This window comes from Xenopus tropicalis, chromosome 1, assembly GCF_000004195.4.
Source record: "Xenopus tropicalis strain Nigerian chromosome 1, UCB_Xtro_10.0, whole genome shotgun sequence".
NCBI classification, from domain to species: Eukaryota; Metazoa; Chordata; class Amphibia; order Anura; family Pipidae; genus Xenopus; species Xenopus tropicalis.
The window spans coordinates 178,789,602-178,815,452 of NC_030677.2; the positions used below are offsets into that span (position 1 = coordinate 178,789,602).

At 39.0% G+C, this 25,851-nt stretch overlaps 1 protein-coding gene across 1 annotated transcript in view; it reads right to left on the reverse strand.

Moving 5' to 3' along the window:
- The window catches only part of adgrv1 (adhesion G protein-coupled receptor V1), a 198,323-nt gene that overhangs the window by 69,142 nt on the left and 103,330 nt on the right, over positions 1 to 25,851 (reverse strand). The window contains exons 70-81 of the mRNA XM_031893453.1: positions 25,177 to 25,650; positions 24,954 to 25,097; positions 24,492 to 24,663; positions 23,183 to 23,318; positions 20,928 to 21,763; positions 19,040 to 19,157; positions 16,331 to 16,502; positions 14,442 to 14,684; positions 12,795 to 13,202; positions 9,546 to 9,730; positions 2,842 to 3,085; positions 118 to 257 (exon numbers count right to left, since the gene is read on the reverse strand). Of these exons, the coding sequence (XP_031749313.1) occupies positions 118 to 257; positions 2,842 to 3,085; positions 9,546 to 9,730; positions 12,795 to 13,202; positions 14,442 to 14,684; positions 16,331 to 16,502; positions 19,040 to 19,157; positions 20,928 to 21,763; positions 23,183 to 23,318; positions 24,492 to 24,663; positions 24,954 to 25,097; positions 25,177 to 25,650 (3,272 nt within the window). The remainder of the gene's footprint in view (positions 1 to 117; positions 258 to 2,841; positions 3,086 to 9,545; positions 9,731 to 12,794; positions 13,203 to 14,441; positions 14,685 to 16,330; positions 16,503 to 19,039; positions 19,158 to 20,927; positions 21,764 to 23,182; positions 23,319 to 24,491; positions 24,664 to 24,953; positions 25,098 to 25,176; positions 25,651 to 25,851) is intronic.

Consider the following 25,851-nt stretch of genomic DNA (forward strand, 5'->3'; position numbering starts at 1 on the left):
ATCACAGGAAACATTCACATGTCTACTGCCTACAAGGGATAAAGCAGAATTCCCAGACCTATTATGGACTCCACACACTGCTCGTAAATTCTAAGAGAAAATAGTTCTTGGTTTTACCGTTCTAAACCTTGATTCCACAAAAGACAACGTGACTTCTTTGGTATAATCCGATCCCCTGCTGCATGAATCCTGTAGACAACTTCATTACTGTCAGCTATCCTGTAGGAAGGGCGGCCCTTTAGGCTCACAGATAAAACCTGCAGTCACACAAAGAGAGTTGAAAGTTGCTGTTTACAGGATCAGTTCAGCAGAAACTCAAAGCATGTCTATAAAGCTGTACTTAAAGGATTATACATAAATTTGTGTAGGGGACTGTAAAAGTAGTTACCAGTTGATTCAGGCAGTCCCCTAGTCTAGACAGCTAAGTGGGTCCTAAGGGACATTGTTTCCTTTTCCTGTGTTAAAGTATGCCACTGGCAATTCAATGACTGGCCATGAGATGTCACTGTTCTGTTGTATAAAAGGGGAAGCTCACATGTGCTCTGTCTTCTCTGAATCCCACCTGGGCGGGAAGGGGGCTTGGCAGAGTTAGACCTAGTAGTTAGTTGTACGCATATTCTCTTTTATGGCTCACTCTATGAGGTAAGTAGAAGGATTAGAGACCTTAGTGTACCAACCCAGGGATTCAAGTGTACAAACTAAGGGGTACTGTCCTGCCCAAGTTCTACTTGAAGGGCCTGAAGCTTGGGGTTGAACTATCCACAGACTATCCACAGACAGGTCACTGGACCCTGATGGGCAGTTCAGAAGTTTCTATTTGTGAAAATAAGCTCTTCAGAGCTGTCAGTCCTGGTCGATTGGAATTTGGGGGAACCAACATTTTTTTCTGCTAACCAGAAGTGATGTCACTTGTGTGTGTGCGCTACCAGAAGTGACATCATGCACATGCGCAAATACTCTCCAGAAGCCGCTGAAAGCTATCTGTACATGTGCATATGCTTACTTATCACATCACTGAATGCTTACTGCTCATGTGTGCCCAGAATCTAAGGAGAACCTTTAAACCTGTGGTTCTCAACCTTCCTAATGCCACAACCCTTTAATACAGTTCCTTATGTTGTGGTGACCTCCAACCATAGAGAAGCCGTGTCTCGATTCCTAAGACCATCGGAAATATGTGTTTTCTGATGGTCTTAGGCGACCCCTATTGGGGGTATTGGAAGTTGCTACAATCAGATAGCACTCCATTTATCTATATCCCTTTATTTGTCTAAATAGGTCTCCTGTATGAGCAGAGCAATAAAGTAAACCTGGTTGAGCAAAGTAGACATATGCCCAGCTGTGGTACCATGGACTTTACTTTAAAGGGGGCCCGGCCGTGCTAGAGTTTTGTTAGCTCAGGCCCCCTTTAATCAAGTATGAGCCCTTTCTTTATTTGTGTCCTCCGCTATGTGCCGCAGCTCCCCGCTACATCTGCGCTTTTATAAGGTTGCATCCGTGCGTACTGGTGTCACACGCATGGGGTGCAACCTTATAAAAGCGCAGAAGTAGCGGGGAGCCGCGGCATATAGCGAAGGACACCACCGGAACCGGAGGAAGCAGGAGGCCCCTGGGGGTAGGGAAGGGGGGAACTGGAAGATGCTTGGGGGTCCTGGGGGAAGCTGAAGGATGCTTGGGGGGGGGCCCTGGGGGAAGCTGAAGGATGCTGGGGGGGAGCTGGAGGATGCTTGGGGGGGGGCCCTGGAGGAAGCAGCATGCTGAGGGGGAACAGGAGGCTGCTTGGGGGAGCCGGAGGATGCTTGGGGGGCCTGGGAGGAAGCAGAAGGATGCTGGGGGGGGAGCAGGAGGATGCTTGGGTGGCCTGGGAAGAAACAGGAGGATGCTGGGGGGGGGATGGGGGGGAGCCAAAGGATGTGGAAGGAAGCAGCGGGGAGCAGGCCATAGTATGGGTAATTTAGGGGAGGACCACCAATGTTTTAGGGGGCCCTGGGCTGGCTAGCAATGATTTAGGGGGTACCTGCCCTGGCACCAATGCAAAACGTAACTCCTGGCCACCAATGTTTTAGGGGAGTCCTGGCTACCAAAGTTTTAGGGGGCCTTGGCTACCAATGTCTGTATGTCCTTTGTATTGATGGGAGGGGTCACTGGGGGAGGGGCCAGTGGGGGCGTGGGAGGAGGGGGGCCCAGAAAATTTTGTTGTGAGGGGCCCCGTGATTTCTGATGGCAGCCCTGGGTGGGGCAGATACTGTAATTTAAAGCACAAACACAATGACTAGGTGGAATTCAATACTTTTTTTGGAAGGCAAGAGTTTTGATTTTTGCAAGCAAAAAAAAATGATGAATGGTACGAATGATGGTACAATTATATAATAAAATATGCAAATTACATTAATGCAAAAAGCAAAAAACACCACTAATAACTGTTGTACAAAAAGAGCCAAACAGAAGTACAGATGCATTCAGTCTCAATAGAGCATTTACATTATATTTTTCTGGCTGTTCTTGTTTACAGTATAGACTTGATAATATCATATTATTAAAGGGGCATTAATATACACACAGAACCCAGGCCAATTTGTGTGGAGCTTTAACTGACTTGCTAGAATCTCTATGTGCATACTTTGTACAGAGCTTTAAATAGGGTAGAACATGACTAATAATAAAATGAGTAACATGCTGTTCATGCTGTTCTTCTGCTCCAGGCAACACAGTTCCTGGAAAAATGAAACAAATCTACCTTCAGAGTAAAAATAAACATGCATGAGTACTGAAGGTTTGTGGAACGTGTAAAAGCTAACATACATGCAAAAGAAATGTGCATTTGGTTATGTCATAAAGTACCTTGTTATTTAATATGGTTTCTGTACCACTTGTAAGAAACCACTGCTGGCTGCTGTACTCTGTGAAATGGATAAACGCACAGCCTTCTTCTGCTGCACTGATTGGTGAAACGGTCAAAAATGTCTCAGGAACCTGAATGGAATCCCCATCCTTTCCTTGAAATGTCTTGCCATTGATTTCCTGAGGATACCAGTGATAGGAACTAATAGAAATGTGTGGGCAAGTGTCCAAAATAGTCTTCCCCCTGGTAAAACACAGAATACGGAGCTAGTACACTGTAAAATAAATCTGAACAAAAACAACAGTATTATAGTAACTTTTAGCATCTTACAACAGTTGTACTGACTCATGAACCCAATGAGTGGAAAAGTCTGCAGTTTGACATAGGAGCTTTACATCCCCCAGCTGCAGACACTTATGGGTTTTGGACCCTATCCCCTTGATGCTCATACATAATTGCACACATTGTGATTGGAAACACCCAGAGTCAGCAATGCCACCCATCACCTGCTATGATGGAAATCAATCTGGCAACACTGGTACAGGCAGATTCTTGCAGTTAATGGCATGCAGCATGTCCAGGTCTGGGCAATTCTCTGCTGGTATAAGATTGAAATCTCAAGGCATGTTTCCTTAAGCACCTCAGTGTCTCAGCACCTATCCAAATCTGACAGCATGTCAGAGCACTCCCAAACAGAAAAGCTCTATAATTTCTATGACAATTTTTTTCCCTGTAGAACATGTTTTTAAGATCATTCTCAGGCAATACCTTTTAGGTCAAGGACTTGATTCAAGGCATTTTTGTTGAGCATTTAATAGTTCCAGGGCCGGCAATTAAATTCCCAAAATTACTCCCTTTAATAGGAATTGCTTAACCCGGGGTCCAACTAATTGCCGTGTTTCCCCCCACTTAAATGTTCAGGTGAAAGAATACTACATAGGGCCACTATGTTTATATATATATATATATATATATATATATATATATATATAGTATGAAACATATAGAAGGCGCACTCCAAGGTCTTTCATAAAAAGTCAAAAATCTTTATTTTCACATTGCCATTGGATCAATCACATCGATCCGATGGCAATGTGAAAATAAAGATTTTTGACTTTTTATGAAAGACCTTGGAGTGCGCCTTCTATATGTTTCATACTATGTAATATTTCCCTGGCAGCACCCGGGCACTAAGAAACCGAATGGAGAGTTTGGAGTGCGGACCGTTATGTGGCTTTATATATATATATATATATATATATATATTTATATATATATATATATATATATATATATATGCATTTGTTGTTGAATGGGCTTGTATACTTATATTAGATTTTATAGTATTTTATAGGGACAAATGCACTTGGGTTCTTTTCTAGTTGAGAAATGCCATATGTGCCATAAACCAAACCTACAGTTCATCAGGGAAAGCTTATTGCATAGTAGCCATCTAACATACATCTTTTTTAATCTGCTGATTATCCATTGAAGATCATCCAATATTATTTAATTTGGCCCAGTACTCTTTGATAAACAACCGTTTATAGTTTTCTCTAACATAAAAAAAGACCCCATTTCCAATTACTTTTATAGACTTAAAGGAAACATTGGAACAATCATTTTGAAAAAGTCTTTAAATCTGTGCTTAAAGGTTCTTATCAAACACAGTGAGAGTTAGAATTTCCATGGTGTGCCAGAAAGTCAGGAAATGACAAAGCCTGAGGGGTGCTTGTACAACAATAAATCAGAATCAGTCTTGTTCTTATGGAAAATCCCAGCTAGATTTTGGTCATAATAGATAAAAGGGAAATGCATATCATGACAGGAAATTGGTTATTATTTTATATTTCAAAAACAGTTGGAAACTACTTTTGCTGATATACTAACTGTGGTGTTACTAAAAGAAACCTGGGCTCCAGGGAGTAGGCAGAGAAATGTATATGCAGGTAAGGGTCTGAAAACCATTTAGAATTGGGATGGGATGTGCTCTTTTTTGCCTCTTTGTCTCAGTTTTTCTGTTCAAATCCATAGGTGGCAATGGCATTTCCCCTGTCCCTATCCTGGAACAGAATTACATTTATGTCATTCAAGGAGGTTATTTAATATGCACCAAGGTGTATAAATGGTAGAAAACCTCATATATAGCACATGTGAGTACTTTCCACTAAATAGGAACAACAACAGAACTGATAAAGTAGCTCAGCACCAAGGGGAAGGATTCCTCTGGCTGAATAAAATACTATACAGCTGACAGCAGTGCCACTCTCAAATGATGCATGGATCATTACTAAGATATTTCCCTAAAGGACATATGCCTAAAGCTTGATTAATAAATCATGATACAATGTAGATATAATATAATTCCAGGGGCATGAGGCAACCACGGGAAGTTCTGCATTGGAGAAAGTGCTCTCCGTTTGAATGGAGATTATAGTAGTGCAGATACAGCCACATGTAAAATAATGCAAGATGCAAAGGAGAATATAGAGATACATAAACTACTAGGGAGAGATACATAAACTACTAGGGAACTGAGAGAGAACAGTAAGGATGTACTGTATTTCCCAATTATGGTCTAGATGCTGCTGATATGCCTCATGTTACACATTTAATCCAAAGATTTTATATTATAGCTGTAAATCCAAGACTGGGAGATTTGGTTTTAGCTATGTAAGCGAATGCATGTGAATACCTTCTGTTTAAGAAGGATTTTACTCTATTTAACATACAGTGGCAGAGCTTTTCTGCTTGTTTTAGTCCACCTCATCCTAACCTTGCTTGTTCTTCTATTTGTTTGTTCTTCCAAGCCCTGCCCTACAGAAGCCACGTTCCAATTTCTTGCACTGATGAGATCTAAATAAGAGCAAAACAGGCTGCCTGCAGGTTTAGATTATGATTCTGAAATGTAAGGCTAGTGGCATACAGGGCTGATTCACAACCTGCGTAAACAGAGGCCAAGAACCAGCCCCTACACTGGAACCAGCCTCCTACCTGGCCTGCACCTGGAAGCACTACCTGGGTGCATGCAGACGTGGAGGATATCGGTAAAAATAGTGAAAATTTGCATTTACAGCTGATATCTGCCACATCTGCACCCAGGTGGAGACAATGCTTCCAGGCAAGGTAGGAAGCTGGTGCCAGCAATGGGGCTGATTCTTGGCCTCAGTTTTCTGCAGGCTAAGAATAAGCCCTGTGTGGCACCTAAGGTTGTAAGTGCAATAAAACCAGTCTTTAATGCATAGTAGGACACAGTGGGACTCATTTATAAACACTAGGCAAATTTGCACCTGGGAAGTAACCCATAATGGCTAGATTTTTCCAGTCAGCTGCAGATTAAACACTGAAAGCAATCACCTGATTGGTTGTCATGAGTTACTGCCCAGGTGTAAATTTGCCCAGTGTTTATAAATGACCCCTGTTGGTTTTAAAGCAATGCAATATGTGCAGCACACCCCCATGGTTTGGACAGTCCCACACTTGCTGGGGTGGAGTAATGTATTTATGTCCCTTCTTTTATTGGGGCCGCACTTGACTTACATTACATTTACATTAACATTTATTTATAAAGCGCCAACATATTCCGCAGCGCTGTACAATAAGTGGGTTACATACATTGGACTTACAGAGTAACATATAAAGCAATCAATAACCGATACAAGAGGTGAAGAGAGCCCTGCCCCAAAGAGCTTACAATCTACAAGGAGAAAGGGTTGAGACACAAGGTGTGGGAATGGGCATGACCAGAGTTGTGAGAGGTGTGGCACAGGGTATTGACAGGGCCCTCTGCACACAAATGTATAACCATGCCCCTGCTCCAACACTGTCACACCCATTATATTAAAACCCCATACTTGATCTGCCAAAGCCCCACCCACGCTTACGCCATCCCATTTTCTAGAGAGAGACCCATGATTCCTGATGCCCTGCTCAGAGTATCAGATTCTATAGGTTTCTAGTTTGCACTTTTAGTGGTTTCCATCTCTAGTAAATCCAAAGAGAATCAGCAGTCAGTCATGTGCTTATTATATATTTATAAATAATTTCCTAGGGCTAGCCAGAGTTATTACTACTCCTCTAAGCCTAATTAAGAACACCATACTGTCTAACATGCACTACTCAGCTTATGCATATGTTATACCTAAAGGTCTTAATTACACGTGTAGGCTGATGCCACATGGGGCTGATTCATTCCCCTGCACTGGCACCAGCCTTCTTCCTTACCTGCACCAAAACCATTGCATGGTCCCTGGCACAAACAGATATCCACTCTGAAATGTAAACTCTCGCGTTTCATGTTATGTGACCAAGTAATGCATTATTACAATAACTATTCTTACTATTACAGCAAAGGAGTGACAACAAGCAGACGTTTACTCATTACTCATTGCTATGTCAAGTATTGTATTGTTGTAGCAAAGTACAATGAGAAATGTACATAAGCCTTAACAGGACTGTTGCCTTTGCAGTTATCCTTAGAATATGACATTTACAACTGTTCCACGTAGCATAGTTTGCTAAATAAACATAAAAAAATAAACATACTAAAAAATGAGTTTTGCCAAATATGTATGAATATACAGGTCCTTTTCAAAAAATTAGCATATTGTGATAAAGTTCATTATTTTCTGTAATGTACTGATAAACATTAGACTTTCATATATTTTAGATTCATTACACACAACTGAAGTAGTTCAAGCCTTTTCTTGTTTTAATATTGATGATTGTGGCATACAGCTCATGAAAACCCAAAATTCCTATCTCAAAAAATTAGCATATTTCATCCGCCCAATAAAAGAAAAGTGTTTTTAATACAAAAAAAGTCAACCTTCAAATAATTATGTTCAGTTATGCATTCAATACTTGGTCGGGAATCCTTTTGCAGAAATGACTGCTTCAATGTGGCGTGGCATGGAGGCAATCAGCCTGTGGCACTGCTCAGGTGTTATGGAGGCCCAGGATGCTTCAATAGCGGCCTTAAGCTCATCCAGAGTGTTGGGTCTTGTGTCTCTCAACTTTCTCTTCACAATATCCCACAGATTCTCTATGGGGTTCAGGTCAGGAGAGTTGGCAGGCCAATTGAGCACAGTAATACCATGGTCAGTAAACCATTTACCAGTGGTTTTGGCACTGTGAGCAGGTGCCAGGTCGTGCTGAAAAATGAAATCTTCATCTCCATAAAGCTTTTCAGCAGATGGAAGCATGAAGTGCTCCAAAATCTCCTGATAGCTAGCTGCATTGACCCTGCCCTTGATAAAACACAGTGGACCAACACCAGCAGCTGACATGGCACCCCAGACCATCACTGACTGTGGGTACTTGACACTGGACTTCAGGCATTTTGGCATTTCCCTCTCCCCAGTCTTCCTCCAGACTCTGGCACCTTGATTTCCGAATGGCATACTTTGGACCACTGAGCAACAGTCCAGTGCTGCTTCTCTGTAGCCCAGGTCAGGCGCTTCTGCCGCTGTTTCTGGTTCAAAAGTGGCTTGACCTGGGGAATGCAGCACCTGTAGCCCATTTCCTGCACACGCCTGTACACGGTGGCTCTGGATGTTTCTACTCCAGACTCAGTCCACTGCTTCCGCAGGTCCCCCAAGGTCAGGAATCGGTCCTTCTCCACAATCTTCCTCAGGGCCCAGTCACCTCTTCTCGTTGTGCAGCGTTTTCTGCCACACTTTTTCCTTCCCACAGACTTCCCACTGAGGTGCCTTGATACAGCACTCTGGGAACAGCCTATTTGTTCAGAAATTTCTTTTTGTGTCTTACCCTCTTGCTTGAGGGTGTCAATGATGGCCTTCTGGACAGCAGTCAGGTCGGCAGTCTTACCCATGATTGCGGTTTTGAGTAATGAACCAGGCTGGGAGTTTTTAAAAGCCTCAGGAATCTTTTGCAGGTTTTTAGAGTTAATTAGTTGATTCAGATGATTAGGTTAATAGCTTGTTTAGAGAACCTTTTCATGATATGCTAATTTTTTGAGATAGGAATTTTGGGTTTTCATGAGCTGTATGCCACAATCATCAATATTAAAACAAGAAAAGGCTTGAACTACTTCAGTTGTGTGTAATGAATCTAAAATATATGAAAGTCTAATGTCTATCAGTACATTACAGAAAATAATGAACTTTATCACAATATGCTAATTTTTTGAAAAGGACCTGTATGAGAATGAATGCTGATATGACTTTAATGGAAGGACTAAAGCTCATTACCGAGTATATGATCTCTGCAGAGCACAGCAAGTTATCATAAACAAAAAAAATGGAAACAGAAACTTGTGGTTAAAGATTTCTAATATCACGTGTTTGTGGTTAAGGACAGTTTCCATCAAATACATTCTGTTACAAACAAGCAAACACAAATCCATCAGAGGGACATGAAAAAAAGTTCAAAGCTGGTTATTCATGTGACTGTCCCATCCGTGAGTAAGCAGTAAGGTTCTGCTTACGTTGGGGATTCATCCGCATGGGACAGCAGCTAAGCCACATATGTTGGATGAAAAACATATGGGTGGAATAATATCTGAAACATTGCAGTGTATCTTTTACTCTACATTTCCTTGTGTACACCTACTGGACCTTCTGGAGGTAGTCCTAGGTTTCACATAAACTAGTGTTATATTATTAAAGACTTACCACATGGCTGTACACATGCACATAAAAGGTATAAAATAAATAAATATGTGATGTAATATTTTATTTACCTTTCACCTGAAGATCCACATTCCACTCCACTAAGGAGAGAGAAGGCATATTTCTCGGCTACATCAATCAGTGGGCTATATCCACGTGTATCTAATCGCTCAGGACTAGCGAGACTACACAGGGTGTCATAGAAAAGAGCTCGGCTGTCATTTGTTAGCACTTGTATTTCACCTTCGTTTGCTATCTGAAAGAAGATTGTGTATAAATAACAGTTATCAAATGGTTTCTAAATTACATGAGAGAATGGAAGCACCCCCAAAACGTCTGCTCTGTGCTGTGTTCCTGTTAATATGAATGCTCCTCACTGGGATAGGATGCGTTTAGTATTTTCCTGCTCCACCTACTTTGATCAAGCATTTGTTTAAACCTTTCAACTTTTATTATCATTATTACTGGCTGTTATTTATATAGTGCACCTATCTAGTATAAATAAATCTAAAAGCAACTGGACTTCTTAAGAAATCATTGAAGACGTTTCACTACTCATCCGAGCAGCTACTTCAGGAACTGAAGAAGCTGCTCGGATGAGTAGTGAAACGTCTTCAATGATTTCTTAACAAGTCCAGTTGCTTTAGATTTATTTATACTAGATATACCATGACCTGGATGAATGAAAATCTTCATAGACATATATAGTGCACATTTCTGCAGAATTTTTCAGAGATTATACCATCAGTCACATCAGTCCCAGCCTAGGGGAGATTACAATCTACGGTCCCTATCACATTCACATTATCAGAATCCAGTTAACCTGCCTGTATGTTATTTAAATGTTTTCGGAAACCACATATACAAACTCCTTGCAGATAGTCTCCATGCTGGACTCGAAACCCAGCACTGCAAGGCAGATGTAGAATACCCAGTTGGCATACATCATTCAATAGCTTTATAATGCACCTCATTGGTTTCACTGTAAAGTTTAGGGAAGATTTACCAATGGTCACATTTTTTTTTCACGATTCATGTTTTTTGTGCTAAAACACAATTTTTTTGTGTAAAAAAACACAAATTTATTATGTGTCAAAAGCACACAAAAAAAACAAATGTAATATACACCATGTAAAAGCCGCCACAGTCATGTAGAAGTCAATGGTAATAATCTTTTTTTTTTATTCATGGTTTTCAATGTTTTCAGGGTTTTTAGCATTTGCAAGCACATGAAAATTCTTACTAAAGATCCCAAAATCCCATTTTTTTTGTTTTTGTAAGAATTTTCATGCACTTACTAATTTGAAAAAAAAAAAAAAAAAAAAACCTCTAAAACCACAAATAAAATAAAGATTGTTCCAATTTGCCAAGGATAGTTTCCATTGACTCCTGTATGACCTCCCCAGCCTTTAGATGTTTTTTGTGGTTTTCATGCATAAATGGCAAAAAGTTCACTTTGTTAAAATGAATAAATAGCTTGAAAAACAAATACGACCATTGGTAAATCTATAGTTTACATAGTGTCACAGGCATTCTAATCTGATTGATGTTGCTGTGCACAGAGTTAAATCAAGCACAGGCAGATACCAAGATAATGTAAGAGACCTACCGTATTTTTCGGACCATAAGACGCACTTTTTTTCCCCCAGAAGTGGGGGGGAAAAGTCCCTGCGTCTTATGGTCCGAATATACTTTAAAAAAATGTTTTTACTTGCCCGTGTGGTCTCCGTGCAGGGCCCTCCTCTATTCACCGGCGCTTAGCTGTGGCGCTGTGCGCATGCACAATGACGCGCATGCGTATGGGCATGCGCGTCATTGTGCATGCGCACAGCGCCACAGCTAAGCGCCGGTGAATAGAGGAGGGCCCTGCACGGAGACCACACGGGCAAGTAAAAACATTTTTTTAAAGTATATCTGTAGGCTATATGCTGGTACAGATGGGGACAATATGTTGGGTGCTGCTGGTACAGGTGGGGGGCAATATGTTGGGTGCTGCTAGTACAGGTGGGGGGCAATATGTTGGGTGCTGCTGGTACAGGTTCACTTTTAATGCACATAAAATATTTTAGGACAGTATTTGTTTCAGAATCTTTTTTTCTTCATTTCCCTTCTCTAAAAACTGGTGCGTCTTATGGTCCGGTGCGTCTTATGGTCCGAAAAATACGGTATATCATATCACATTATCACCATCTTGTAGCCATGGTAGATGGAGGAACAAAAAGACAGGAAGGGATAAGTCTCTGGATCCCATTAGGCCTATCTGTAAAACTGGGGCAGAAACCAAGAGCCTCAGTAGGCCAGGTTTTAGGTTCACCATAAGTTAAAGCTGCCAGTTCAGACAAAATAAGCACATTACTATTGATCCCGTCTGCAATGAAGTAGGGATATATATAAACCCTGGTCTGTTAAGGAAGATGAATGATGCTTGCAGTCTGAAAACACAGATAAGCAGTTGATTAGCTATAGTGAGCACAGGGATCTTAGAGCTCTGTACATCTGTCACACTCTCAACTACTGTATAAACATTTGGTGAGTTGAAATCTAGATTCAGTATAATCTGACAGTCACATTCAATTTTCTGCCAGTTTATTGAATGAAAAGCAGCTGTTTATGATCATTTGTGGTACTAATAATGTTCCCACTGATGTTTTCACTAGGTAAGTAGTATTTTATATATGCTATGGGCACCTAGGGTGCATCTCCCTATTTCCCCCCACAATCTAAAAACCTACAGTCAGGATCACAGGCTTCTCATGAAATTGTGTTGTGTGGATGTGATAAGGAACCACTGGCTGTAAGCTTCATTGGGCTGGGACTGATGTAAATGATGTCTAATCCCTTTGAAGTGCCATGTAACATGTTGGCTCTGTAAAACTAAAGATAATAATAAGTTAAAGCAGAGCCCCAGTTTAGGAAAGCACATGGGAATTTTAAACATTCCTATTTACTGTGAGTTACTTCCCATTAACATTAAGTAACAATCCCATTACTCTACTATCCCACATATTTTCTAAATTTAACTATGACTGTCTGCCCTGTTATAACTTTAGTAACCTTCTACAGCCAGAATCAATGGGAAATTATACAGATTTATGATTGCTGCTTTTCTAGAAACACATTAATACAGTGGATAATGTACCCCCTATTGTAAAATATAAGGATATAATGATATTAAAAGTTACAGAGGATTTCCATGACCATATAAAAGCATGTAATATAGTATAATTGTCAACCTCTTTTTGCTTTAAACTGACCATGCCAACAGCACACACATATTCATGCCTTGCATATAGAATTTGGAATGTAAATGTGGCGTATACCTTTTCCATGATATTTAGCATAGCCCCAAGCTGCTCTTCTGAGACTTCAGAACTAGCCTTGTTGTTGAGTGTCTGTAGAACCCTGATGAAAACAGTTTCTTCATAGGGCTGATGCAGTTGATCAATTAATCCCCACACTGACTGGGATGTGGGGTCGGACAATATGGTGATGTTGGCAATACCATATAATGGATCTACTTTGGCACTTCCAGAGGGATTCACAAGTAAAACCTGAAAACGCTTGGGGAATGGATTGATTGATCCAGTTTCTGGAGTCAGGATGATATCTAGAACAACAGTTTTTTGTCCAACTTCAAATGTAAGTATTCCCTCCGATTTTACAAAGTCACTTCCCGCAACAGCTGGAGAGATCGTTGTGTGTCCAATCACTTCCGAAACTGTCAGCTCCTTAAAGTGAATAAAGATATCCATTGGACTGAGACCAAGTATCCTATCGGTTACACTACCTTGCAGAATTGTTTTATTTAGAAAGGCAGTGATGGTTTATGGAAAAACTGTGTTGTATACTAGTAGCTAAAGCTAATATTGCTGTAATAATGCAACATGCCATAGGCTGAAAAGGTATTCAAATGTAGCAATTTATGGGCTTTCTATGGGCTTATTTGTCTATTTCTTCAGACGCTTTCCAACTTTTAAAAGGGGTCACTGACCCCAATAGCCAAAAACTATTGCTCTGAGAGAGTACCATTTTAGTTTTATTGCTACTTTTTAGTCCTTATCTTTCTATTCAGCCACTCTCCTAGTCATGTTCCTGTCTCTCAGTCAAACCACTGCCCGGTTGCTAAGGTAATTTAAACCCTATCAACCAGATACCTGCTTAAATTCCAAACTGGAGAGCTGCTAAAACCAGGAATATAAAAAGTGACCAATCACACCAATAGTCTTAGAATATCAAGTTCTACATCATACTAAAAGTGACATTATGACATGCAGAGTTGCATGTAGCGGGGGGGGGGGGAAATCTTTACTCAACATTTAAGACAACTCAGACAACTCATATGGGTCAAAAGATAACAGTTCATATTAATGTACAACACTAGTATACAGGCAGTGCTATATTAATAAAAGTATACATACATATGTACAACACAAATGCACAATTGTTTATATAACATAAAATGCATTTCGTACCATTCATTTGTTAATCATAAGCTGAAAATGACAGTTACCTGTAGAGGAATATACTATAGATACACACACAATATAAGCAATATTTAGTCAATGTAATAAAATGAAAACAAGAAGATAAATATGCATTTCACAATGTACATATCTTCATTAGACGGCTATTACTTTTGTGCATAGTGAATCTATTAATTCTTTTAAGATCAGCTTGAAGCAAGCTGGTGTATTTTCTTTTATGCAATTATTTTGAGTTATATGTCTTATTATACTATATACAGTGCATTTGTGAAAACTATATAAACCACAAGCTTTCTTACACCAGTGGATGAGACGCTAGGCACCTTTGCAGGCCTGTAATTACGTTTTTATCAGTACTTTTGAAGTACATTACTGCTTATTTTTATTAATTCAGCTGAAACATTTTAACAAGAGCCATAAAGAACATATATAAAATAGTAGGAATGCTATTGTTATATTGATATAAATTTTGTCAGGTCTTACCTGCATAGTAAATCCAACAGAAATAGACTGGGCTGTGCTGGATTCCCTGGAAATCTGGAGGCTAATGAGAGTGGTTTTCTTATGTGCAACGGCTTCTCGCGAGCCAACAGCAAAATAAATAAGCCCATAAGGAGCATCACTTTCAAGAAGAATTATTTTGGCAAATCTAGAGCTGCTGTTTATGGATGCCCCAGCACTTACTTGGTGCAGTTCTACATAAAAGTATGTTTCAAATTCAGGCACCTGAAATATAAAAGATTTTGATTTATATGAATGCAGTTTTTTATTTAATGTATTAGGCACTTCAATCAAATATAATGATGCATCTTTTATATTCTAATTAAATGTCCCAATGTTGGAGAATGTGTTGCCATATCAATGAAGCTCTGATACAAAAGTAGTATCCATCCTATAAAAGCCTGAGGAAGCCCTGTGGTATTAAGAAGAGCAACTTCATGAACTTAGTCCTAGCCTAAGGGTTTGGGTTGTTTAAATGAGCACAGCTCTCCCTTGATGTGAGAACGGAAGGAACACTACTAATAATCTAATCTTCCAATTAGAAAGTGGAGTTCCATTGTGGCAACCTTGAATAACCCTGTGCACACAATAATGCCCCTACAGAATTTATTTGCAGAGATGGGATGGAACTTCATTTTCCTACAGAGAGCCCTAACCTGTGGAATGCATCAGAACAAGGGCCCCAACCTTTCTTACTCATGAGCCACAGTCAAATGTAAAAAGACTTGGAGAGCAACACAAGCACCATAAAAGTTCATGGAGGTGCCAAATAAAGGCTAAGATTGGCTATTAGGCAGCCTCTATGCACACTATCAGCTTACAGGAGGCTTTATTTGGTAGTAAATCTTGTTTTTATTCAACCAAAACTTGTCACCAAGTCAGGAATTCAAAAATAACTACCTGGTTTGGGGGCACTGAGAGTAACATCAAAGAGGTTGATGAGTAACATGTTGCTCCGTAGCCACTGGTTGGGGATCACTGTGATTACAACATCAACAGTAAGGCAGGCCTGATCATTCAATATCAGTGGCAGACCCATTACATATGAAATGATCCAGGAATGTTCCAATATCTAATGGAAAGCCTTCCCATAGGAGTGGAGGGTATAGGCTATTTTAGCAGCAGAGCGACAACCAACTTCATATTGATGCCCTTGGTTTTTGACTGAGATGTTGGACAGGCAGGTGTCCAAGTACTTTTGTCCATATACTATATAAAATTTATATAAATTCCTTTTTGAATATATGCAAAGCAAATTAATTCATATTTTAAACATAATAAAGTACAAAATATAAAGACTTGTCTGTTATATCATATATAAAACATTGCTCTCAAACATAACAGCATTCCTTCATAAGGGGCAAGGAATGAGGAGAAAAGTAACACAGTATCACTATTTTACTTTTGCCAGGTGTCAGTAGTTTAGACCTAGACAAATATGCAGTAGAGTAAACTCTGAAAATGTTACTATAAAGTGTGTTTAGAGAAGGACACTTGGGAGAGGTAATTAAGATGAGGATGTTGAGATTTTTCCCTGGATATTTTTTTCCTAAACGGAGCACTGGCCTGTGGGAAAAACAGTGGCCTGAGGATAAATGAGTTAATTCACTCAGTGGGGCCCCAATGAATTGAGGTTACATGTCCTTTACTATTGTTGTGACTCTAATATTCTGTACAAATAGAATGCAACACAGTATTCCCTGCACATTTATGTAATAAATACATTTCATTTTTATACTTTCTTTGTTGCTGTTACTGAGTCAAAGCAAAGGCAATTAACACTATTAGGAAGATTTCCAAGAACTCACAGGATCCCAGATCTGAACATTTCCTTCTGTGAAATCAACCTTTATCCGTTGCCCAGCACTAACCTTGTCCGGTTTTGCTTCCACAGTAATGATGCACTGTGTTTGGCCTGCACTACAGACGGTGTGTCCTGATACTACCTGTAGCTCATTAACAAGGTTCACTTCATCCTTATAAAGTTCCACTGCGGTTTTATTGAAGGTAGCGCGCCAGAAGACTTTTACATCCTCAAAAGCCCTGAAATAAAAAAGCAATTAAACTCAATAAAATGTTTTTTTTGTTAACAAACACTCTGGTACCATGGTGCTTGTAACCTAAACTTTGCTTAACAAGGACATGTGTTACAAATTATGCTCTTTATATATATATATATATTATGTATATATATATATACAACTCAAAGGTCCAGTTTTTTCCCAGCTCAATTTCTACCACAACTTGTGTTTTTCCAGCAAATCCAGGTTATTAAAAGTTTTTCAAAATGAATTTTTTTAAGATAATAATTTTGGCATCATATACAGGTATAGGACCCATTATCCAGAATGCTCGGGACCAAGGGTATTCCGGATAAGGGGTCTTTCCGTAATTTGGATCTCAATACCTTAAGTCTACTAAAAAATCAATAAAACATTAATTAAACCCAATAGGATTGTTTTGCATCCAATAAGGATTAATTATATCTTAGTTGGGATCAATTACAAGGTTCTGTTTTATTTCTACATAGAAAAAGGAAATCAGTTTTAAAATTCTGAATTATTTGATTAAAATGGAGTCGGGAGTATGGGAGACGGGCATTCCGTAATTCGGAGCTTTCTGGATAATGGGTTTCCGGATAAGGGGTCCGATACCTGTGCTATGATTTTTGATTTTCTTACCAAAATCAGCAGACTTGGCTTAAAAAATGAATGAACATTTAATAACAATTAATAATAAAAATGTGCAAAACATAGATCGAGTAAAGCTGAAAAAGTTCAAGAAATGTAACCAGTTTTTGATCAAACTATAGTGCAAAGTTAATAGCAGAGTTACATGAACCTAAAACGTGTGTTTACCGAGTGTTTTGTTTTGATACACCTGGTTCTAGTGTTTGACTCCTGCCTGCTAATTTGCCGATTGCTCTAATAGTCTAGCCTTGATAACACATATCAAGTATCACAGTAATGGCTTTGCCTGTCTTCTGCCAGAGGTACGTAACATCTCTGTATGTGCTGGCTTAAATAGTCTGGGTCCAAAATGTGGTGAACACTGGCACCAGTAGAGCCCTCATGCCTATCTACACCACTTGAAACATCTGAAGAAGAAGGCACAGTAATCTAGCCCTATATTCTTTATGTAATGAGTAACCCTCTGTGTGGTTGTGTATTAAAAGTCTTTAAAAAAATACATCACATCCACTGCCACTGCCCCACCCCAATGTCTTGGCTTCTACAATTCTGTTTATCTGGCAAGATTTATTAAACTTAAAACCATGCTGGCAGAAAGTCACAGTACTGTGATTTGCAAAGTACTCCAGTATTGTATGCCTTATTACTCCTTTCCTATCACTGATGTTAAACTAACAGGCCTAAAGTTTTCAGGCTGAAAATTTCAATTTCAATTTCTCGGTAACATTTCAAACCTTAAAAAATCCTGGAAATATAAGTAAAGTTCAGCCACCAACTTACTTCCCTTTGATACCAAGGGTCTTCATTTGCTTCATTTTTATTTTACTATTTACATATTTAATTTCTTTCAGGTTTGTATTTCTCCTTTTTGCAATGTCCTTTTCATTCTCTTTTTATATTATTTGTTTACTTTTTACAGGTTTTATTGGCCTCTTTGTACCTAATAAAATGTTCAGCTGTCCCCGCTAACCTGAATGCCAGCTAACATGAATGCCTTAAATACATGTTTGTCTTACAACCCTAGCTTACCTGGTTTTGCTTTGCTTACAAGGGCATTTTACTTCTTTTAATTTACTAAATTCCATGCTTTAGAACTTCAGACTTTTTGACAATTTTATATTAGTAATGTGTCAATATATTCATAAAAAAGTATGTTGCTTTAATATGATGTAAACAAAACCAACTTATACATCGGGTGTAGCAGCATTTTTATAATCAAACATCCAGGGTTGACTGGGAAAAAACCCGGTGGGCCCTACCGGCCCTGGCCTGACCCTTGCCGATGCATAAGGCACGCTTAGTGGGAGACTTTGAGCGGGGGCCCCTGTGGGGGGTTAGGGAGGCTCAGCGGGGGGCCCTGTGGAGGGTTAGGGGGTTCAGCGGGTCCCTAGGGGGTGTGGGGGATGCGTCTGGCTGGGGCACCTGCCCCAGGCCCTGCACCCCCCCCCCCCAGTTTAACCCTGCAAACATCTGCCATGATATAGTCACAAAATAAATAATAACAAAAAAATAATCAATTACAGGTATGATATTCATTTTCTGGAAACATGTTATCCAGAAAGCTACAAATTATGGACAGGTTATCTCCCGTAGATTCCATTTTAAGAAAATAATTCACATTTTTAAATACTATTTACTTTTTCTCTGTAATAATAAATAGGACCTTGTACTTAATCCCAACTAAAATCTAATTAATCCTATTCGGTTTAATTAACATTTAAATGTAGACATTTAGTAGACTTAAAGTATGGAGATCCAAATTACAGAAAGATCCCTTATCCAGAAAACTCCAGGTCGGGAGCATTCTGAATAATAGGTCCCAAACCTGTATAAAAATTGCTAATTACAATGAGAATTTTGCACATATCATTATTGTCTTCACACACTTACCGGTTAATTTGTCTTAAAACCAAAAGTTGTACTGTGTGTTTTACAGAATCTTCATCAAGCAACAAGCCTTGTTGTGATTCCATGGCAAATCCCAGTATGCCATTTTGCATGTCACTCCCTACAATAAAGAGGTTTGTTAGTCCACAAATGTTTAATAATGTTTGATCTTTACTCAAATACAGACATATATTCATCAAATAGGTGCCAATTGTAGCCTGTTGGTCACACTGAATACTGTAACCCAGTGTTCTTATCTTTGTGTTTTTACAGAATACAATCAAGCTAATTTCTTCTTTAAAAAAGTTTTTGCTCCCACTTTTCTTTCATCATTACCATGGGTCTATCTAGGCTTAGTTAATATGTTTCAGGATCATCTTAATGGAATTACTGAAAAATTCAACTGGAATAGAAGTAAAAAATAAATGCAGGTATGGGATCCCTTATCTGGAAACCCGTTATCCAGAAAGCTCCGAATTACAGAAAGCCTGTCTCCCATAGACTCCATTTTAATCAAATAATTCAGAATTTTAAAACTGATTTCCTTTTTCTCTGTAGTATTAAAACAGTACCATGTAATTGATCCCAACTAAGATATAATTAATCCTTATTGGGGGCAAAACAATCCTGTTGGGTTTAATTAACGTTTTATTGATTTTTAGTAGACTTACGGTATGAAGATTCAAATTACGGAAAGACCCCTTATCCAGATTACCCTTGGTCTCGAGAATTCTGGATAATGGGTCCTATACCTGTATATTGTGTCACTGCTTTGCTATTACATTTTTAGAAAAATATGTTAAATGTAGTAAGATCGTTGTGCGAAAGAAGACTTTGGCGAGTGTATATAGCAAGTTCCAAAAGTAACATTACAACTTAAATATAAAATCTAAGAATGAGGTTCATTTGTGTCAAATTTTAATTTGTTTTATCTCTTCTTCTTTATGATATTTCACCATGATGCTTCCTGCTGTGCTTTCTAAGAAGATGATGCTTTGGTCACTTATTCACTCTTTGTGCACTTCCTTTTATAAGGACAATGGCACCCAGGGAAGAGTGAATTATATAAAATGCCTTTAGCCACCAGAAGATACTTCCCATTAGAGATGTAGCGAACTGTTCGCTGGCAAACTAATTCGCACGAAAATTTGGTGTTCGCAAGTTCGCAATTTTGGGTTCGCCTTAGCTGGAGCCAAATTTTGACCTTTCACCCCAGAGCCAGCAGATACATGGCAGCCAATCAGGCAGCTCTCCCTCCTGGACCACCCCCGGACCACTCCCTTCCATATATAAACCGAAGCCCAGCAGCCATTTTACATTCTGCCTGTGTGTGCTTGATGAGTTAGCATAGGGAGAGAGCTGTGCAGGGATTTGAGGGACAGTTTAGGTAGCTTTGCTGACTAGTAATCTACTTTCTACTGCTCTGTATGTAGCTGCTGTGGGTATTTTTCAGAGAAATTTTTGCCCTTGATCCCCCTCCTGCATGTCACTGTCCAGGTCGTGGCACCATTTAAACAACTTTAAAATCAGTTTTCTGTCCAGAAATGGCTTTTCTAGGTTTTAAAGTTCGCCTTCTCATTGAAGTCTATGGGGTTCGCAAAGTTCGCAAAAGTACGCACTTTTTGGTGGAAGTTCGCGAACGGGTTCGCGAACTTTTTTTGTGAGGTTCACTACATCTCTACTTCCCAAAGGATAAAGTTTATCTCTGGTGCAGGAGACTTTAAAAATGACTGCAAACCTATATGAATCACAGAATTTACAGTGTGGGTCAGCTTAATGTTAGTATTACAAATTGCATGGATCTTAATGGTGTTTAAATCTTACTCAAACCTCTGGTTCTCCTTAGAATAAAAATGAATGCTAAACGCTAAAGTAAAGGGGATTCGCATACCTCGAATTATAATGGTTGCATATGAGGCATATCCACTTTCATCTCTCCCATCTATTATCTGAACTCCCCCTCGTGGATCTTTGATGAAAATATAAAATACTTCGGAACCTTCAGGCTCCTCATCATCGTGAATCTTAACTGAAATATTATGTTCCATTTCTCCATCTAGCATTGTGATAAGCATTGACTTTTCCTCAAAATCCATAACTTCTGTGGCCCAGGACAGATTTGTAGATTTGTGGCTATTCTCAAACGGCAGCCCTTTTAGCCCTTTTGTTGCATTTATTTTTCCAAAAGTTGTAATAGTAAAATGAACAACTCCACTAAAACCTCGAGTTCTCTTGACATGAAGATATACTGTATTTAAAGCACTATTGTTAGTGTCTTCCTCCACATATGTGGTGACGGGCCCAATGCTTACAAATCCAGAAGCTAGGTCATTGGCCAATATTGTTATTGTGGCCAGATGGGAGTCAACGTTTAACAGAGATTTTGAATGGTTGACACCAATATTTTCCACAGAGGTGAGGTTCAGGTAAAATATTTCATCAGCTTCATAAATGTCATCATTTACTATTGAAACTTCTATGACAGCGCTGGTTTGATATTTCTGAAATACCAGTTCTCCATTATAAATGGGCACATAATCATCTATTGCTTTGGCACTACCAGGAATAGTCTGGAATTTCAGTACTGTAATGTTCCCTTGAAAGCCATACAACCTCTGGACATGCACTCTCACTGTCTTCACATCTTCTGCTACAGTTACATGTTTAGAATTTGAAGAAAACTGGAAAACTCCCATGGGTTCAAATTCAGAAACTGTGAATCCTGGCCTAGCAAAGAAAAAAACGGAATCAGGTATTGGCAATGAATGCAAAGTAATCAAGTATTTAAGCATGCTGCTGATGAAGATGGCATTGTAATCACTCTCCATGCAGGTGTAACAGTGATTTCAACTCATCCTCTGCAATTGTGAGTTTAATACTCAACTGTGTAGTAAATCATAAATAATACTCTGAAGATGGTCAAAAACAATGAATTTAAAAAATGCAGAGGTTATCTGGATTTAACAATAACTTATGCCCGTTCATTGTTTATTAATTTAAATGTCTAGTGAGGTAGACAGGACACAAGGTATAGATTTGCTATAAAGAAAAAATGTTAAATAAGTTCAATAAAAACTTAAAATATCTACTATCTTAAACAGCATAATAACTAATCAAACCTAACTGTATCAATATAATAAAAAATGAATCAAAAATTTAAATCCGACGTGACATTTATGTTTCATTTGCTATGGCTATGGTTTAGGTACTGTAGCAACTATGGGTTTAAAATTGTGCCCATAGAGTTCCATACACTTAGCACAAGTGCTGCACCCACAGCCAGAGGTCTAGTTGAGGTCTAATCCCCCCTTTCCTGTTGTTACTAATTTATAAAGACTTCTGGAAAAAGCTGAAGAGACAACATGCCCAGAATAGTCACAAATCATTTTATCAAATCATTGGATGATTTCTTCAACAAGCATAGTAACCAAGGCTATTGTGATACTTATATCTACAGTTAATATTAGTGGTTGTATATATAGTTTATGTATGTGAGTATGTGAGTGTATAGATAGGTTGTGTGTGCTGGATGTATCTGGAAGGGTTGAACTTGATGGACTCTGGTCTTTTTTCAACCCTATGTAACTATGTAATGCATGTATCACACAAAAGGCATCATTCCGTGGTGCACAGGTATAGAATCTATAGGGTTTTCCAGATAAGGGATGTTTCTGGAATCTGGGGCACCAATGGAAAACTCTACTTTAGCAATGTTTACACATTAAAAAAAACAATACAATTATTTTGCTACTGACATGGAGTTTTGTTTGGTTAATTTAGATCCATGGCAAGGCCTTGACTTATTACCACAGAGTACCACAAATCTGGCAGGAATGCAGAAAATGCATATTTGTAACAACACTGCAAGGAATGTCACTGTCAGCTTACGAAGTGTTTAAAAGACAATATTTCTTGGCATTTGTACGTGTCTTATCAAACAATACCAAGTTTTTACATTTGTGACAAACACAAGCTCCCCACGGACAAATATAGTAGACAACACTGTGTTTAAGAGATACTAATGTATGAGAGGGAAACAAAGTATAATTCTCCACCATTATAATAATGAGTGTGAACATCGACTAGTTGACAGGTAAGCGAGTGACATAACACAGAGTAAATACTTATTTTAGTTTAAATTCTTACTTTAAGCGCACCCCACCGGACACGTTGCTGCTCAGCTGAGTAAGCTGTAAAGCAAAGGCTTCAGGAAGGCTACTATTGGCTTCCAGGAGAACTGAGATTGTTTTCCTATCTTCTCCTTGCATAAAGGTAACTGTGCCTAGCAAAAGATTGAGAGAAAAATCCAACAATGAATAGGTTACTCTACATTTACATTTTGCAAGTAAAGTGAATCTTTATGTGGACAAAAGCTGATTCCATTCTGCATTCATGGCCCAGACTGGAAAGTAGTAGCTGCATGTAACATTTTGATTGGTTAGATGCAGGAAGAAGCACTGCCTCTGTAGGTGCACCCCTTCTTTGTAAATAAAGAAAATTATCTATAAATGAAGAAGCAATACATGCCTAAATTTAATACTGTTCAATAAAATTCTAATAATGAGGATATGTGTTGAAAAACGTTTCTGTGTATTCATTTAATTAACCTCCTTCCCGGCTGTGTTGCGTCTCTCAAGGAGGAAGGGATTTAGCTGGGCTTAACCCTCCCAGTTAATCCCTTTGTTCAGTCAACATCTTACTTATTATAAAGGAGAGTGAGGCAGTTCACAATGCAAAACATCATTTTGTTGTAATACTTTAACCAGTTAGGCAGCAAATCTAAGAAGTCACAGAACATATTTTCTTTGCTTAGTCAGACATATTGTGCAAGTGTTTAATATGATTATTAGGAAAAGAACATAGTATTGCAAAACATTTTTACAACAGGCATGAAGAGCTGAGAATCATTTCCCTGGTCTATGATTAAAAGGTGGTAAAACAAATAATGAACCCAAGGAATCTGGGATGAACAAACAAAATGATTAATTGTTGCAGAGATTTGCTTTGCAGGCCTTGGGTCTGGTTACTAAAAAGATCCGGAAATAGGTTTATTGGGGTGCATACAGTGCAACACCCCACCATATCACGGGAGCACACACAAGCAAGTGACTTGCATAGCATGACTGGGAGGTGGGCGGACCTAGAGGAAAGCAGGCAGAAAAGGTACATTACCGGCTCCTCCCATCGTTGTGCCCCAGGCACTTGCCTCTTCTGCCTACCTCTAGTTTTGGCAAGTAATGCACACTTTCTTATGACAACCCCACACTATGTGACAGGATAGAAAAGGGTGAACCCTTTGATTGGCCTATATAATGGGAAATGATACAAAATCACAAAAAGACAAAGATCATTTACAAAGTATCTCAGATAAAGTTAGTCAAAAACACAAAATGTCATGCTAAATCTGTTATTCATTTTGTTTAAACCCAGTCATGCCAATAAGCAATTCACTTACCAGATTCTGGAGTGATTTTACCAAGGTGAATATTTATTGGCTTGAAACCCATGGGGTACCCGACACTCCAGCCCACTTTTACAGAGCCATACAATCCTGTTCTAGATATCACTGCTTTGCCTTCTCCTAAAGTAATGTTAGAAAGCCGAAACGCAATAGCTTCAAAACCAACCTAGTATGTGGAAAAAGAAAAAAAACAGAAATAATTATCAGATCTGTTTAGTATTTGGCATTCAACAATAAAATAATATGCATAACCATGTTAAATGGCCTGTATTTAATTGCACATGTATGTTTATATGTATGATTCTGTGAAGCTCAATAAACACAGGCATAAACACCTTGCACAGAATACATTTCCCTTCCCCACCTTTCCTTAGAGAAACAGTTGGATTTGTTTTCCATCTAGTGGTAAGTAATGGGACCTACAGCTAACATACTGCATGCCATACTGTACTGTACCTCTGAATTGGCAGCATCTTTAGGAACTGATACTGAAGTAGGCTTTTGTCCTTTTCCTATTTGGGGTCTTCCATAGCTGCTCTGACCCATCAAGGTTACATTAGTCAGTTCAACAGTAAAATTAAAGCCAGGTGAAAGGAAAACCTGCAAACAAGCATCAATAATACGTCAGTGTGTAGAAAACACAGTGTCTGTTCACTGCATTAGGTGGAGACAGACTTACCTGGCTGCTAATTGGCACTGTGGTAAGACCATAAGTGGCACCATCTTTGATTAGCACATTCCCTACAATCTTTTCAGTGAAGAATTGTTGCTCTCCACCTCCAGCAGATATCTGGTAAGCTACAGAGACATTGCCAAAGGTCCCTGCAAGTCTAGAAACATTAATCTGGATGTAACGACTCGAGTCATTAGTTACAATGATGGACTGGCCAGCAGGGAACACAACAAATACTCCGTGAGGGTCATCATTTCCAAGTACAGTAAACTGAGCAACGCGTTTGTCATTATCCAAATCAGCACCTCCCTCCACATAGGTCAGGTGGACCATGCAGATCTCATCCAGTTCTGGTTCATCATCTGGCAGGAGCTGAATGATGATCTCGGCGGTGTTTTTCTTCTCAGGGATGGAAACCCAACCCATTAGTGCTGCAAAGTCACCTTGAATAACTGAGGTACTGCGCAACTCCCAATGAATCTTGAAACACAGATTAGAAATACAAAATTAGGTGCTTTCCATTATGTGGAGTGTGGAGACAGCATCTATGTTTCATAGCACTCATTTACTTAATAATTATGTCACATAAATTAACTGTGTTAAGTATAAATTACATTAATAAAATATATTGCTTTTATTATCACATCAAGAGGGAGATAATGATACAGTCCTGTTTTTTTT